General features: G+C 45.8%; 1 protein-coding gene across 1 annotated transcript; it reads left to right on the forward strand.

Annotated features, from left to right (window-relative positions):
* Positions 1–8,321: 8,321 nt before the first annotated feature.
* Positions 8,322–10,494, forward strand: PtA15_13A518 (uncharacterized protein; the record flags this gene model as incomplete). The annotated part of the gene is made up of 2 exons (XM_053162724.1): positions 8,322–9,016; positions 10,485–10,494. 2 exons carry the CDS (start codon positions 8,322–8,324, stop codon positions 10,492–10,494), a joined length of 705 nt encoding a protein of 234 aa, XP_053026672.1.
* Between the last annotated feature and the right edge of the window lie 3,131 nt (positions 10,495–13,625).

A 13,625-nucleotide genomic window follows, 5' to 3' on the forward strand; every position in this document is an offset into this window, starting at 1 on the left:
GTGGGTTTTTCAATCGGATATACTACTCCATAGGAAGCATATTGATCATTTCTTTCAATTATCGGATTAAAATAGTTATGCAAGACCTTGCTAAGCTCTGCGGGCCTATGAAGTACGTATCCAAGCACATTAAAGTGGATAAACCAATAGGGCAGGCCGCTTTTTTTATCAAACATCCTTTGAAGAAGCATGTGCTTTTTCAAGAAGAAATAGAACATACACTTTTATTAGCCACAACATTTTGAACCTCCATTGCTCTTGAAAGAGTGGTTTAGGAATTTGAATGAGAATGAATTAACCATTGAATAGGTTGACGCTGAATCTGATCATGGGGTGGGCAACCGGTGGCTGCTGTAGCTGCAGGGCTAGGCATCAGTATGTATATCTATCATCCTTCTTGGAGCGTTTCAGGCGCTCTCCAGTTGTCTCTTTCGACTCCCTTTACGCTGCCAGCTGGGCGTGACGTGAAAGCCATGAAATTCGGATGGACAAATGATGTTGCTTGACCGTTGGATCTGGTTCCAACAACTTTCAATATTCACTTTGATTGTAGGAGGGCGTTGGACATCTTGTAGGATTTTTGGAGAACCTCCTCGGGAGCGATCCCCCAACCATGATGAAGTGATGTGGAGAGGACAATTTGCAAGGAAACACTTCCGGTATGAGGGCTGCCTATGCGAACTCAACAAATTCTGCGTCCCTGCTTTGGCGGGGGCAACCCTTCGGAGTTGGTACTGACAGGCAGGCACCTCTCGCTCTCTGTGAGACAGACCCTGCGGGGCTTTCCTCCAGAGAGGCCGTCTTGAGTCGCGAACGCTTTCTGATTCGAAGGCCGCGCCAGTGAATCATGATGCGTTATGCTTAAAATTTAGGTATTTAGTTTTACACACGTGATCAAGACTGTCTCTTTGGAGGGCGTATCCTGCAGCCAACTTAATGGATGACTTCCCGTCGCTGTTTAGAGAGCTCTAGATGCCCCTCTAAATCCTAAATTAAGAAAGCTATCAAAAACTCAACCAGTGCACATGAAGTTGATGAGCTGTAGGGTTAGGAAAACATTTTTCTTTTTGTCAAAAATTAAGAATTTGGGTTTGTAAATTGAGATCTGGGAGGCTCCCAGACTCGACGGGAAGTCCTCCAATTAAGGGGGGCACGGTAAGGCGGGAGGGACTTTGTTCAGTTAGATCTTGCAGGGGCTTCGGATATGATTAAGGCCCTGTTTGGAGCCAATATAAATATAGGTGATATAATCATTTGTAAATTCAATAAAAAATACAAAACTCAACATAAAGAATCCATTTTTTTTTGTACAAAACCTACAGTACTGGTCTCATCAACTATGAAGTCAGATTTAACTGATTCAGCCATCTTCAGCACCATAATACCATTATATTGCTTTGTTTTGGTCAAAAGCAATATAATGGTACTACAGTACTGAATATGGCTGAATCAGTTGAATCCGACTTCATAATTGAAGAGATGAGTATTGTAGGTTGCCTAGAAAAAATATTTGGAGGCTTTATGTTGAATTTTGTAGTTTTCATTGAATTAACCAATGATTATATCACCTATATTTATATCGGCTCCAAACTATGATTTTGCGTTTCAGTCAAAAAAATTCCTTTATCCAAAAGCTGCGAGTATTGAAAAACGGATCAAAATTTCAGCAGAAAGGGTTAGGGCCGCTGCTGAGAGCGTCCTCTCAACCATGGCCGAGCTTCCTGCACATGCCAAGACATCTTATGCAACCATTGTGAGTGGCAGTGGTTGTGGTATCATTATTTTAACTGCGCATTTGAAATGGTAGCGTGCTGCGCTAGGTTTAAACTGCAGTGAATCAACTGCTACTGTTAGCAGGAGGCCGCTAAGCTACACTTGTAGCAGGGCTAATCTAATTTAGTGTAATATGTGTGGTCTTGATTCTTTGACGCCAGGGGAAGACACATGGGTTTTGCAAAACCATATCCCAACAAGGGCTAATGCTTATTTAGATCAATTCCGCAAGGTTACTGAATTGAAGAACAAGAAAAATTGTAAGAAGGACGAGAGCATTAAGGTAAAGTAATAGGCAAGGCTAATTTTGTAATGAATGCCATGAAGATTATGTCTTATGATGTTTACTAATCTGCTTGATCATTTAAAGAGCTTTGATCAGTAATTGGATGTTTAAATAATTGAGTCATGACGTGCGATCTGTGTGGCTATGACATATTGTGCATGATTGTTGTCATCTGGATCATCATTCTCTTTTGACTATGTTCTCCTCCTTTCCGAAGTTTGTGTTCCCTCTTTCCTTTCTTTTCTCATTGAGATATTCTTTGTAATTGAGGTTCTTCAAAATATTCAGGCCCTGTTTGGAGCTGATATAATCTGGACGATATATGAGTTTTTTTTGTGACATCCTATGTGACATCTGATCAGGTCCCCCAAAACTTGATCAGATGTCACAGAATTCAAGATTATATTGCACAATTATATTGGCTCCAAACAGGGCCTCATACTACAAAAATCTCAGAAAATCATTCTCAAGACTTTTGTAAATAACCTCACTTTATACTTAAGCTACAATCAAACATCCCAATAAGCTTAAAGAACGACTTACTATTCAAGCATTGGCGAGTTGTCCTCTTGGACTAACTTCATAGCCCATATATAGCTAACTGAATAGTAGGCTGGGCCTCACACCAGGCCCCATGGTCCTGGTTTCAGCCCCTTGTTGTTTCTACCCAGACCAGTTGGTCTAGTTGTACGCGCCTCCTTGCGCTTATGTTGTTTGAGGTTTTACAGCCAAATACTTGGGTATACAAACCCTCATATTTCATTCTTTGTCTTCCTTTCCTCAGTCATCTAGTTCCTTTCATTGTTTTAGCATCTTAGCATTGTTTCTGCTTTTCATATTGCATTGCATACCGTTTCTTAGCACTCCGCAGCCTTAGCCCCAAGTCCTGTAGCCGCACGGCTTCACGGCCAAGGGTTGGCGGGACCAACCTTAACAGTCCCTCCTTGGGTCTTACCAAACAAACAGCCTGGATATCAACGCTTTTCTTCCAATGGTCAGCCACTCAGGGCCACCAATCAACCAAATCCCCAATAAGCCGGATTCAATCCTATTCCTAACTCAAACCCAAATCAATACCAACATTGCCTGGGGGCAGGTCTTGTGAGTCTTCTCGCCAGTTCTCTTTTAAGCCTCAGGTTTCTCTGATGGTTTGAACTCGTTCAAGTGTTGATTCATAGAGTGCTTCATTGTTCATATGTTTATCAGCTCAATTCATGGCTTGCTAAACACCCCGGCGGCAAACTTGCAATCTTACACTTTGTTGGACAAGATGCAACGGATGAAATCAAGGCTTACCATCCAGAGAAACTCATCAATCAGATGAGACCATTCATTGTTGGTCATGTCGCACCGGAAGAATGGGAAGATGAAAAAAAGTGAAGGGGTTGGAAGCCTTGAAATCCACCCATCCAAATTGGTTTGTGGCCAATGCCTAGCATCAATGATCAACTCAAACTTCTGAGGAAAACCCCGGATGATGACAAAATATTGGATGGTTTAGCAATCCTTGATCACACTCTTGGTTCCAGTTTGCGCTCAGTCCCCGCCTCTTTGAAAAACTTACCTCATTCCAATCACACCACTCCATCAACAAGGCTAGACAAACACCTGAGAGCCTTGGAACCCCCATCCAATGCTCTCCACAAAGCATTACAAGAAGGCTAAAATTTATCATTAGCCAGGCAAAAACATCTATCAAATTTGTATTGGGTACTGCATGAGAAAATACGCGCTGCTGGACTCTATTGTGCTCCTCAGCCGTTTTATGGTTACGGACCGGACCTGCTCCAATATTTTGTCCTAATTCTAGCATTTTTCTTGACTCATCCTGCATTTACCCTCTTGAAAAAATACCTGGCGCTGGGCGGGCTTTCTACTTGACGCCACCAATGTTTCACTCCTTCAACCCTTCGCTGCTTTGTCTCTGCCGTGTTTCTCGGCCTCTGGTGGCATCAAATCACTTTTGTGGCCCACAATGCTGGCCATTTGGGGATCAACGGAGATTTGTTGAAGGACCGTTTGATTGGAATCCTGATTGGAAATTTTCTGGGTGGCATTAGTATTGGCTGATGGTGCAACATAATTGTATCTCTTACAGACTGGTAGCTGTTATTGCCTTCATACACCTATTGACCCTGACTAAATATACACAGAACCATGATTTCCACCACCTTGTGACAAACAATCCGGAACACAACCCCGACATCCAACATTTGCCATTCTTTGCAATCTCTACAAAATTCTTCAAATCACTCTGTTTGACCTATTATAACCATACAATAGGGGGTATCAAATATGACTGAATCCACCATTACATAATTAACAGGTTTGAAAAAACCCACCATTTTTAAAATATGCTGGTCCTTCTTCTACCCCAATTTGGGAACCACTGGTGACAAATTTCATTTTTGGCTAATTGACTGGTTTCTAATTGTGGATTTCTCATATTTGATACCCCCTAATGGGCTTTAATTGTTTTGCAAAGTTTTCTGTCCAGCACCAGCATTGGCTCTATTATATTATCATGATGTTTGCTAGATTTAATTTACTTTTTAATTCTTGCCTATGTCTTGCAACCCGCAACCAATGGGCGAGCTTAAAAAAGCCTCTCCAAGGAGGTGGCCCTACAGAATTGAGAATTTCTGGCAAAAAAAACACATATTTTCTTTTAAAAATGTTTTTAAAAATGTAGTTTTTAGTTTAAAAAAAATCTGAGTAGACAGACTTGTAGCCTGCAATCTCAGCTTCCATTTCACAGTTTATTACCTAGCTGACACACATAATTACTAGCCCACTCCACCTACTGTGAAGTGGTGATCCAGCGGGTTTTGGGCTCAAAATTTGAAATTCCCTGAGCCCGCGCGGGCTCAAAGGGGGGATTGGGCACAGAAATCCACCATGTAACAACATTTACAGGACATTTCTTACCAGGGGGGATGGATACAGGGGAGTTTGAAGTGGGGCAAAACAAGCGAAGAAGCTGGTGATTGTAATGGTGCCAAAGGCAAGGAGAGAATAACAAGTCTAGAGGGTGATATTGGGGAAAATGGGGGAGTGTGGCATCCTCCCTGCCATTTGTCTCAATCCTGTAGGGCCAGACATGCAACTTTAGAGGCAAGTACTCCCTCCTTGGGATGTTGCTACGCTCCCCCGAGGAGGGTACACTTGTGTTAAGCTTGACCAATGGGGTAGTGCAAAAATCGCCGGGTAGGCCGTATTGTGTTTTGAATAATGCTTGGATCTTTCCTCAAATTTTCTGGTGTAGTAACTTTATTTTAAACTTCACACCAACCAAACTGTAAAAGCCAGACCCAACTTTAAACAAAACCTTGAAATTGACTTCCGCCCGGGATGTCTTTGTGTCACGACCCAGCGCTCGGTCGGCCTCTCCCTGCCCGGCCCATACTGGCAGAGGGAAACGGCCAATGGACATGGCCTGTGGTGGGTGGGGTAAAGAAGCTGCTCTAGTTCTGAAAATGAACTTGGTATTTCTCTAACCCAACTCCTTCACCCCCTACTGGAGGAAATTGGCTCCGGGGGTGGATTTAGCCTTGGGCCTCATCTGACATCTGTCAAGATGCACCATGTGGAAAGGATATCAAAAATATGGAGTTGACCTCGGTCAACGAAACCAGAAAATTTGAGAAATCATCCAAGCTTTATTCAAAACACAATACATACATATCCTTCCATGAATACACTCAAAAAGGCTCAAGAACAAGAAATGAAGTTAAATGACGGCCGAGACTGCGTAAGCTCAAGCCGAATCAGACGAAGTCAAGCATGACGCAGGTTCATTTCTTTCACGGCAACCTGGCGTCAAGACAGGCCTAATTCGTCGTTTTCATACATACTCCATCGGTTTGTGTGTGCATATGTAGGATGTGAGATTTGCACTTTCCTGGAACGGGACCCCTTGCTGCGACTCAGAGCCTCTCCGAGTCTCCCTAACTACGGAGTACAATACGAGCTCTTGAAATCATGTCTCCGCGCCATTCTGGTTGTAATGAACAGAAAATGAAACCTTTCTGCGCCCGTTTTACCCCCGGGGAGGCCACATCGGACGGAATTTAATACCGGCAAAGGGCATAGCAGAGCGCAGATTGATATGTATGAAGATTGTTGATCATCACCAGTCAAATCAATCATAAAGACGCGATTGCAGTCAACTGTATTTCTCAACTCAAGCGACAATGTAAGTAATCCATCCCATCATAATTTGGGAAGCAACTCGTCCTCTTGCAAAAAAAAACTCAACTGAATTCCGCTTGGATTTGAAAAGCGAGTGAGGTCACGATGATAAGTAGGAAAAATTGAACTATCACCGGGCCATACAAGGAGAAGCCATACCAAGATGAAATCGAGAAGGGCAGACACATATGCGTTGACAAGCAGGGTTCCATCGAATTCAGATGAATTTGGTGCAAAAGTGTTTGAAACCAACCCGCTGGCGCCGTTTTCACCTTTGCTTCCAGGTTCCGGCAGGGCCATTGATTTCCCAACTGCGGTGGGTTTGTGGCCGGCCACAGGCTTGACTCTAGTCATGGATGCAATGCGTATGCCGGAGGAATCTAGAATTATCAGACGAATGTCAAGCTGTTGAACAATCTCACAATAATATTAGACCTTCAAGTCGAGCTACCGGCATCGACGTGGTTTTTTTACTCGAGGTAGTTAAGTCACAACCAAGCCAGGCATTTCATCCTTGCTCGATCTCGGTGATTGATGTCATTGATGGTAATGGCATGGATCAAACTAAACAACGGCTTGCTCCTCCCTGGAGCTGCGGCATTCCCAAAATAGTTGCGTTCCTCAACTGAGAAACAGGGGTGTTTTGCAAAGGGAGGAGAGTGGTTACTACCTCAACTAAACGAGCGACTAAAAAAGCTAAAGAGGAAATTGGCATCGTTTCCAGGGCTTCAGTCCCCAGTATCCTCTCATTGCGTTTACTTTTGTCCGACTCTTTTCCTTCCTAGAGGTGGTATACGTGCATTTTGGTGCTGTAACCTGGTACCTAGCCACAAGTCTCTTAACTCAGTCACGACGATTCCGCCCCGCCATCCTCTCCAAGCTTTCGCATGCTCCCTGAGCTCGCATTAGATATCACCCGGTGAATCCTTGAACAGCGAAACATATTCAGCATCACCCAAATAGAGTAACATTAAGGCCCATATCGACCACTGAAAATCCCACTTAGGCACTTTTCAGATTGCAAACGGGTTTTCGGCTCACCGCTTCGCCGTGTAGATACATATCGAATAACTTGCTAGCAACGCTGCACCATAAACACATTCTGCCTTGCGTCAGTCCTATTCAGCTCAACACACAAAGCGACCGTTCGGCCATCTTTTTCCAGCAGTAAGTCTGTCTTCGTACTTTTTCTCAATCCATCTGGTGGTCCAATTGATCTCTATCCCGAGAAAGAACTACACCCTCCGTGTTTCAATCTCTCAAGTCATTTTACTTCCTTGTCAATTGTCAGCCTGGAAGGGTTCTCTTCCCCTCCGGATTGAGCAAAGCAGTAATTTCCGGAAAGAATGCCTCGCTTGTCTCTTTGTTGAATGGCCACGAGCAAACAGCACTCATTTGCACAGTTCCCTCATGGTCTGGTAACTGGGAATATCTCATCTGTCTCTTTCTAAAGGCTTCTTCTATTAATTTTTGGGTGATTGAAGAGCAAATTTAATACCACCAACAACACCTTTCCATCCGCTCCATTGGCCATCAATTTCTGGTGCCCTCTCCCACATCTGTCATACATTTTGCCCGAAATTAATTTGAACAGTCAAATCCCAATGTTCAGCAAGCCATTGGTCAAAAGCGATAAAACTAATACGCGTTCACAGTTTGCCCTGACATTACAATCTTCTCACGCCTTTCTGGGGCATCCTTTTATCAACATTATTTTACATACATATCTTCTCTATTGACACACAGCCCTGAATGATGAGCTGATTGCATGATTTTGCTGGATCCAAAGGGAGTAACAGCAGTGACAGCGTTCGTCGGCATAGCGTCACCTCAGTCTTCAGTACGTGATCGAAATACATTATTATCAATTTCTTCTTGCAAAAAGAAATCACTGCACAACGAGCTAACACAATGTCATTCCAGTTGATTGACTGTCCTACACGTCTCGCAGACACTAAATAGAAAACGGCGACCCAGCGTAGGCACTCGTTCTCAGCGCCTGTTTTGACCTTCTGTTGCGTCAGATCAGTTCGATTGCCATTTGAGTCAGATACATTCAACGTTGGTGACGATGGTTTCTCGGTTGAAAAACCTGTTTATCAAGTCGAAATCAAATGAGGCCAAATTCTCTAGAAAGCTCGATGCTTTACTCTGCCGCGGCCATCGAACTTCATCGTCCCAATCCATAGCACCAAAGAAGACGAAAGAGATTGAACGCAGAAGCAGCCGGGGACACTTGGATAGTAGCAAAGTTAGCATTAACAGTAGACGCGTTCAGATTCTGCTTTCCGTCGCCCCGAAAACTCGATATTCCTCTGTGCTCTGCTCTCCGTGCGATCCCCCTGAAGAAGGATCTCGTCTCGATCAAACTCTTCCTCTGTTATCAAATGTCATTGATAAAGAACCTGAAATTCGGCAAGCGTCAGATGTACCTCGGTCTCCTTCTCCACCAGCAGGCTCCCAGGAGTCGAGTAGTTTGGAATCAGAATCTTCTGACTGTCACTATTTTGAGAACGTGAAGTCCCAACACTCGCATGGGTCTTCAGAAATCACGGAGGGGCAGGAAGAAGCTCTAAGAACTAATTTCCACAAAGCTTACTTTCCAGAGCCTAGTGCTGCTTCCACTGAAAACGCCGAAGCCAAACTCTCGAGATCTCTTATGGACGCACTGTCCAGTCATCAAATTGAGTGGGCAGCGATGATCGAACTTCAAAAAGCAGACCATTCCGGGATTCTTCGAGGACTCACTTCAAGGCAGATTCGATGGTTGGTGAGGGAAGGAAGATGCAAAACCTGGTTGGTCGGAACTTCGGGGCCATTGATAGAGGAGGAAAAATGCGAGATTCAAGTTTTTCCAAGCAACGATGGCGCCAATCTAACATGATGAGTGTCCGAAGAGGGCATCGTAGCTGGCGGGAGAAAAGCCACCTAGTGAACCGATCAGTCAAAGATTTCCGACGACATCGACAGCACTTGTACCAATTCGAGGATGTTATACAAGCTCTGAGTGATACTTCGAATTATACTCAGCTCATATTCATTGTTTTAACAACCAGCCGCAAACCCCATTTTCGCTTTCCTGTTGTTCTCCTCCACCTCAATTTTGCTTTCTTGTTTTTCCCTTCTTCATTCCTACTCGTTATCTCCAACCCTACCGCAAGGTGATTAATTGAGTAGATCTTGCCGGTGCTTCCTTATATCAGATTTTGTGTCTTATTAGTATGTTATAATTAACTTTCTCACCTCATTTCTCTGTTTCAACTGTTTTGTTCATTAGTTGGGTTTAAGGCTTTCTACTTCTTGTCTAGTTTGGTATAACATTCCCCAGTTGAACGATCCCTTGATTAACTGAAAACTCAAATGTAACATACCAATTTCTTCACTTCCTGGTCTGATAATCTGAGGACTCTGTTGTTCATACATGGTCAATTTTGCAGCTCTGATATTAAGGTCAGCCTTCACGCACTACCAAAAATTACCATGTGCACTCCAAAAAAGATTGCATTTTGTGCACTCCACAAATCTGGGAGTGCAGCATGTTCCACTCCAACAAATCTGGAGTGACTCTTGTTGTGAACTAGGTCACAGGCGTGTACTTGGATGCGGCTCAGCCACCTGGAGGATGGTATAAGGGAACCGGAGTGTAGCAAGGTCTTGTTGTCCATGGGTAAAAACCTGTAGTGACAGGCCTTGGGACACGTGTAAGGGTTCTGTGAACCCTCACTGGCAACAACGACAAACAATGCAAGAGCAAGGCTAAAAGGCTTTTGATGATTCTAGTTCCAAACGGTGGTGCTAGATTTCAAAGGTGACTAGTTGCAAGAGATTAGATCTCTACTGCGAAATACAACTCAAAAGGAAGGAAATCAAGAGAGGAGAAAACAGGTGCTCACCTACACCACGGGTTGTGACGGATGTCCATGGGACATACTTTTGGACATGGCCCTGGAAATCCAGCTGTTGCAGTGCAGGAAACATCCAGAGGATGTTACTCTTCATGACAGATACAGATCTATCCCAACCAAGTATCCACTGGATTGTCTTTGAGGCTCCGCTGGATGGTGTGTAAGAGCATCTTCACCCGGGGAGGTAAAACTGGGTTGCTAAAAACCCGGGATGGCAGCTTAAATTTTGCATATAGCAACCCGCGAGACTCTGGCACCCACCCGTGGGTGCTATAATACTACACACCAGAAGCACCGCCCAATTACCAAGTCATCAAAGGGAGCTACAGTGCTCCTTGACCATACAGCCGGTAATCAATGACTCACATATCACACTAGCATTGTGGTGAGCAAAAGTGGTTCCTGCGTAGAAATGTCAGGATCACCGCCACTGCAAGATGATTCCCAGGAAAAGTTTGGTGGTCTGGGGAAACTCCGCTCCGCTCTGCAAGTAAGTGTAGGAGTATAATAATCATAGAAGCAAGTAAAATAACGTATAAATAACCGCAAAACACATAGAAAAGCCGCAGTAAACACCGTGAAATCCGCTGTAAAGTACACCAAAGATAAACTCTGCAAGTCAAAAAAAAATAACTCCGCTGCAAGTAGTAACATTTCCACCGTAAGGAATCCGTGCCAGAGTAACAAGAAATCCAGTAAAGTCCCTAAAGAAAAACAATCATCCATGATGGGGGGGGGGGGGGGGGGGGGAAACTCCCCTCCCCTCTGTACAAAAAGGAAAAAAAATGTGAGAAAGAAAGCCATCCTCCTCCTCCCGCCATCTGCCAAACCACGCTCCCACAACCATGCAAGTCATCTGCCCATTCCGCTCTCACACGGATCTTCTGTCAACGTTGCTGCACGTCATTGCCCACCATTGGACTTCTCTCTCCTTAGCTTCCTTGCCCCTGTCTAGCCTTCAATGCCGGGATCCCACACGCCGCCTCCGCCCCAGCTACGCCCGCTGATGTAGCCCACTTTGGCTGTTACGGCTTCCCCCAGTCACAGCCTATACTAGCCAGTCCGCGCAGGTCTGCGTAAGTTGAGTCCAGCTCCGCCGCCGCCGCGCCGTGTACATAGCCCCGCGCTCCACCTTGTGGACATATTCCGCACTGTGCTGCTCCGCGCCAGCCTTGCAGAATCCGCAGCCCGCAACCTGTGCAAACCCGTGATGACAATTTGGGTCCCCGAACCAGTTTTAGCATCACAGCGCATGAATAAAGCTCTTGATGACCAGTGTAGCCGGTTTTCAATAGCTTGAAAATCTCCCTTAGACCAACATAGCTGGTCATCAAGAGCTCTTGATGACCGCACTCAATGACTGGGGTAGCCAGTTGTTGAGAGAGCTCTGGATGACCGGTACATGACTGCAGCCAGTCATTGGGAGAGCTCTCAATGACCAGTATAGCCAGTCATCAAGAGAGCTCCCAATGACTACAGCCAGTCATTGAGAGAGCTCTTGATGACCAGTACAGCCAGTCATTGAGAGAGCTCTTGATGACTGGTACAGCCAGTCATTGAGAGAGCTCTCAATGACCGGTGCAGCCAGTCATTGAGAGAGATCTCAATGGCCGTCTTGATGACCGGTGAGCCATTCATTGAGAGAGCTCTTGATGACCGGTATAGCTGTTCATTGATGTTCTCAATGGTTGGTATATGTAACCGGTCATTGATAGCTTTTGATGCTCTCAATGACCGGACAGCCATTCATCAATAGCTTGCATTGCCCTCAATGTTTTGATGGCGGGTTGTAGCTGTTCTAGGATTGTTAGATTATTTGAGTTGGTGAGTTTGGAGGGGGGATGAGCTGGAACGAGTTGCTATTGAGTTGCTAGTGGGTTGCCAGATGTAGCAACCCAATGTTGATTTTTACTTCTGGAGGCCAAATAGAAACTCATTTGCCACCCTGGGTGGGTGGTGTTTTTTGGGTTTGGGTTGGTAAACGCGGGATAGCAAACCAGTTTACCTTCCCAGGTGGAGATGCTCTAAGTGTCCATTGGACATCTGCAACCATCCTTGGATTGCTAAAATGTCAGCCCAGCCAGCACAACCAGTGCACATCAGGACTCAGGAGATTGTAGGGTCATGTTGAGAAGACAACCAGAGAGCAGATGAGGACTCGAGGAAGAAAGCTTGAGTGAGGTTTGAGGCCTAGAGGAGAAAAGCTCTGAGGCAGCCAAAAAGGAGAAGGAACCCCAGAGAGGGGTCAAGCTGCTAGCTGTGAGGAGGAAAAAGGCTCCTCACTACAAGAGACTCACTGGTCTCAGGGAAAAGCACGCAGAAGCTGATGATATTTATTCTATCACAGCTGAGGATGTTTTTAAGCTACTACAACTAGGGCCAGGTTGTGGGACAGAAGGTGAACTACATATGCATCTGCAGGGAAAGGAAAAGAGCGTGACAGATGAAGAAAAGGGGAAAGAAGAGCCAGAGATGTGAAATTTCAACAGGTCAAGGCAGGTGCAGGTGAGCAGGCGGGGGGAGGGGGGGGGTGTAAGAGCCTGCTACAGGGGGGCAGGGCTCTTCACTGGGACGGGGGACCCTGGGGCACGGAGTCAGGGCCTTGAGCGGTTTCTAGAACCGCAGTGGGATGGATTACTGACTCAGGAGAGATGTCAAGATAATCTCTATTAGTCTAAATACACAACACAGGGAGGAAGAAGTGATATATGGAAACTGAGCTTACCTGACTTGGGAGAGATGTCAAGACAATCTCTGCCAAGTCAGGAGGGGCGGGGGAAGGGCAAGACTATATACGGGATTGTTTGGGATCCTGTGATCCCGCTTGTGACACCTCCGAAGGGAGGGGTTACAATCTCCTCCCCTGTGGGAAGATCTGGAGCCGTGATGTGGTCCGTGTGTTGTCAGGGTCATAGAGTGAAAGGGAGGCGGGGGGAAACTGCCGGGCGGAGGGGCAGTCTGGACGACAGGGGTTGTGTGCAAATGACAAGGCGGGGTCGTCTCATCTGACTGCAACGGTAACAGAGCCGTGGGGTGTTGTAGTGTCTGATCGACCGTGGCGGGGGCACATAGAAGGAAGAGAGGGGAATCAGAAAAAATGTGTGTGAAGTGGTGGGGCGTGGAGTCTGGTCCCGATTAGGTGATGTTTCATGGGTCTGTGGGCGCTTCGCTGGGGGTAGAGGGGACCAGACTGTGTGAGCGCGTCCCTGTAAGCACCTGCCCTTGTGCATTAAGTGGAGCTTGCGCGTGTGGGACAGTGAGGGGTGTACGTACTGCTCATCTGACAGGGGGCCAAGGATAGCCGCTACGCGGGCTTCAAGGGCGGCATCGAAATAGGGGGAGGAGTCGGCCAACTGTGGTACCACGGTTTCCTCCGTGTCTTCCGTGATCAGGTCGGCCACGTCGTTGGCCGTGTATGGGATGTGCGCATCCAATGTCCCTAAAGCTGCGGCTGAGGTCAAATCAAGGTG

Source organism: Puccinia triticina, chromosome 13A (assembly GCF_026914185.1).
Source record: "Puccinia triticina chromosome 13A, complete sequence".
Classification (NCBI taxonomy): Eukaryota; Fungi; Basidiomycota; class Pucciniomycetes; order Pucciniales; family Pucciniaceae; genus Puccinia; species Puccinia triticina.